This window comes from Sapajus apella, unplaced genomic scaffold, assembly GCF_009761245.1.
Source record: "Sapajus apella isolate SASKATOON/1434 unplaced genomic scaffold, GSC_monkey_1.0 scaffold615, whole genome shotgun sequence".
Classification (NCBI taxonomy): Eukaryota; Metazoa; Chordata; class Mammalia; order Primates; family Cebidae; genus Sapajus; species Sapajus apella.
In genome coordinates, this window is record NW_022437541.1 from 1,819 (window position 1) to 4,495 (window position 2,677).

The 2,677-nt window shown below is 55.6% G+C and overlaps 1 protein-coding gene across 1 annotated transcript in view; it reads left to right on the top strand.

The window, feature by feature from the left end:
- Positions 1-2,677, top strand: part of LOC116546139 (coiled-coil domain-containing protein 57-like) — a gene marked incomplete at its 5' end in the record, with an annotated part of 39,275 nt that overhangs the window by 1,812 nt on the left and 34,786 nt on the right. Inside the window, 2 exons of the mRNA XM_032272478.1 lie at positions 993-1,155; positions 1,577-1,708. Of these exons, the coding sequence (XP_032128369.1) occupies positions 993-1,155; positions 1,577-1,708 (295 nt within the window). The remainder of the gene's footprint in view (positions 1-992; positions 1,156-1,576; positions 1,709-2,677) is intronic.

Genomic DNA, 2,677 nt, shown 5'->3' on the forward strand with positions numbered 1-2,677 from the left:
GGCTCACCGCAACCTCCGCCTCCCGGGTTCAGGCAATTCTCCTGCCCCAGCCTCCTGAGTCGCTGGGATTACAAGCACGCACCACCATGCCCAGCTAATTTTTTGTATTTTTAGTAGAGACGGGGTTTCACCGTGTTGACCAGGATGGTCTCGATCTCTTGACTTCGTGATCCACCCGCCTCGGCCTCCCAAAGTGCTGGGATTACAGGCTTGAGCCACTGCGCCCGGCCTCCCAGTCTAATTCTTGTTCTTTTTTCCCAGTAGACTTTTCATGCATCCTTGGTATGTAATGTTTCCCCTTACTGTGTATGAGTGAGGTCTCTGGAGCTCTCTGAAGGCTGGTCTGCTTGGTCCTGGTGGACCTGCCCCTCTGTATCCTGGGTGGCTTCCTCCCTGCATTCTGATCTAAGATGCTGGTCTTCTGGAGGAACCCCTGGGCTCTGGCATTCCCACCCCTATGTCCCTTTGCACTCACTCTGGGGGTTCTCCCAGCCCTGCCCGCCCTGTGGCTGGGTCCACCCTGCCCTGCTCTCCACTGCTCTATAGCCTCTCCCAGCCCTGCCCACCCATGGCTGGGTCCACCCTGCTCTGCACTTGCTCCAGGGGCTCTCCCAGGCCTGCCTGCCTGTGGCTGGGTCCACCCTGCTCTGCCCATTTGCTTTCATAGCTCGGTTCCTTTGTGCATAACTGCGTTTATGATCTTCTAAGGTCATTGCTTTCCCCCCTCTTCCTGCATGCTGGCTCTTCTGTTTTTGTGTATCTCACCCTCGTCTGTGGTGTTGGGTTTTCTCCGGCATCTGGCCATCCATGGTGTCTGCTTATCTCTGTGCTGGGCATCCCCACGTGCCCGTCCACAGGAGCACATCAGGCCAGCGCAGGCCACGTGGGAGCAGAAGGGACACAGCAGCTCTGCCTTTCCCATCGTGCCTCTGCTTTTCCCGTGGAAGGGACCTCAGGAAACGTTAATGCTGGGCGGTTGGATGTGTCCTTAGGTACAAGCAGGAGCTGTCCCTGGCGGTCGGAAGGGAGCGGAGCCTGGAACGTGCTCAGGTGCAGCTGGGCCTGGACTGGCAGCGCCGCTGTGACGATGTTGAAAGGCACCACATCCAAAAATCGGAGGCCCTGATTCAGGGTCTGACCGCGGCAAAAAGTCAGGTGTGTGGGGTCACCAGGGCCTGGGGCCTCCTCAGCACCTCTGCAGAGGTGGGGCTGGGCAGGACAGGTCTGGCTCTCACCAAATTGTTCTTTAAATATGAAAACACTCAACCTCACTGAGCAGTTTGCTGTATAGCAAGAGAAGTTACAGTAATAAAAATGCACCCCCGCCTGTCCACCCGCCTTGACAGTGCTTTCTTGCGTAAGCTGTTTCTGTAGTTGACCAGCTGCATGGTTTGATGATCCACACTGGCCTGTAAGGGCAGCCTGGGGTGTGGGCTGGGCTGGAACAGTTTGGCACCCTGGCCACAGCGGGGAGCGTGCTCCAAGCGTTTCCTCCCCGTGTGTGCCATCGGAGCCTCAGCAGGCGCAGGAGCTGCCCCGTCATCCACACAGGGACTGAGCCCCAGTGTTTTCCCAGGTTGCTGCCAAGCTGCAGGAGACAGAGCGGGCACTACGGGAGCAGGAGGCGGTGCTGAAGGCCGTGACCCTGGAGCGAGACCAGGCCATGCAGGCCCTGAGGATGCAGGGGCTCCCCAGACCAGAGGCACAGGTGAGAGTGCCCAGCTGGCTCTTTGAAACATTGCTCAACAGCAGCAGTAGGAAAACAGAACTGGAGCCCCAAATCCTGCCAAGGCTGGAGTTAAGTCTTTCTGTTGTGTTCTTTTTAAATGACCAGTTGCACAGACAAGTGTGAGTTAGAAGCTTTAGAGAGTTAAGGTGAACTCAGGCTTCTTCATCTTTCACATTTGAAAGCTCTAAAAATCCCAAATCCAAATATTGCTGGATAGCAGATGTTCATGTGAGTTTGTTCTTACGTTACTGCCTCAGGTCTATCACAGTGGGTCATTTTATGCTAGGAATCTATCATCACCACTTCTGATTTTGTTGAGCAGTGACGTTAGCGGTTAGTAGTTAAGTCAGCCGGTGCCAAGGTCTGCTCTTAGGCCTTGACACCCTCCACTCATTTCATCTCTGAGGTTGGCACCACATCCACTGAGACAGGGACACTGAGGAACTTGCCTGAGCTGTCACAGCTCGTCAGAGCAGAGCTGGGTCCACAGGCAGAGGGGAGCGGGCTGGTGGGGCTGCAGGAGGCTGGGGGAGAGCGCAGAGGGCCCAGCACGGGATGACTGCCCCAGGCCTGTAAATGGCTTTTCTTTTTCCATGGGGGTGCGGCACACACAGTGGAGCGCGCAGGCCTGGAGTGCATAGGTCAATGCAGCCGACACTTCAGTGTGCCCATGCACTCGGTCCAACAAGACCACCCAGGGAGAGTCCCTGCGCCCTGCTGTTCCCCCTCCCTGCACAAAGTGGCTGCTGATGTGCATTCTCTCCCCCTCGATTTGCCTCTCTGCCTGTGGCTTGGCTTATCATGGAGGGCCTAGGTGTACAGGGGCTCCTCTGAGAGCACCAAGGCAGCTAAGTGTGCTTAGGAGTCAGATCCTAACTGGTATGAAGAATGTTCCTAGCTCGTCCTTCATTCATGTAATTTTTTTTTTTTTTTTTTTTTTTTTTTTTT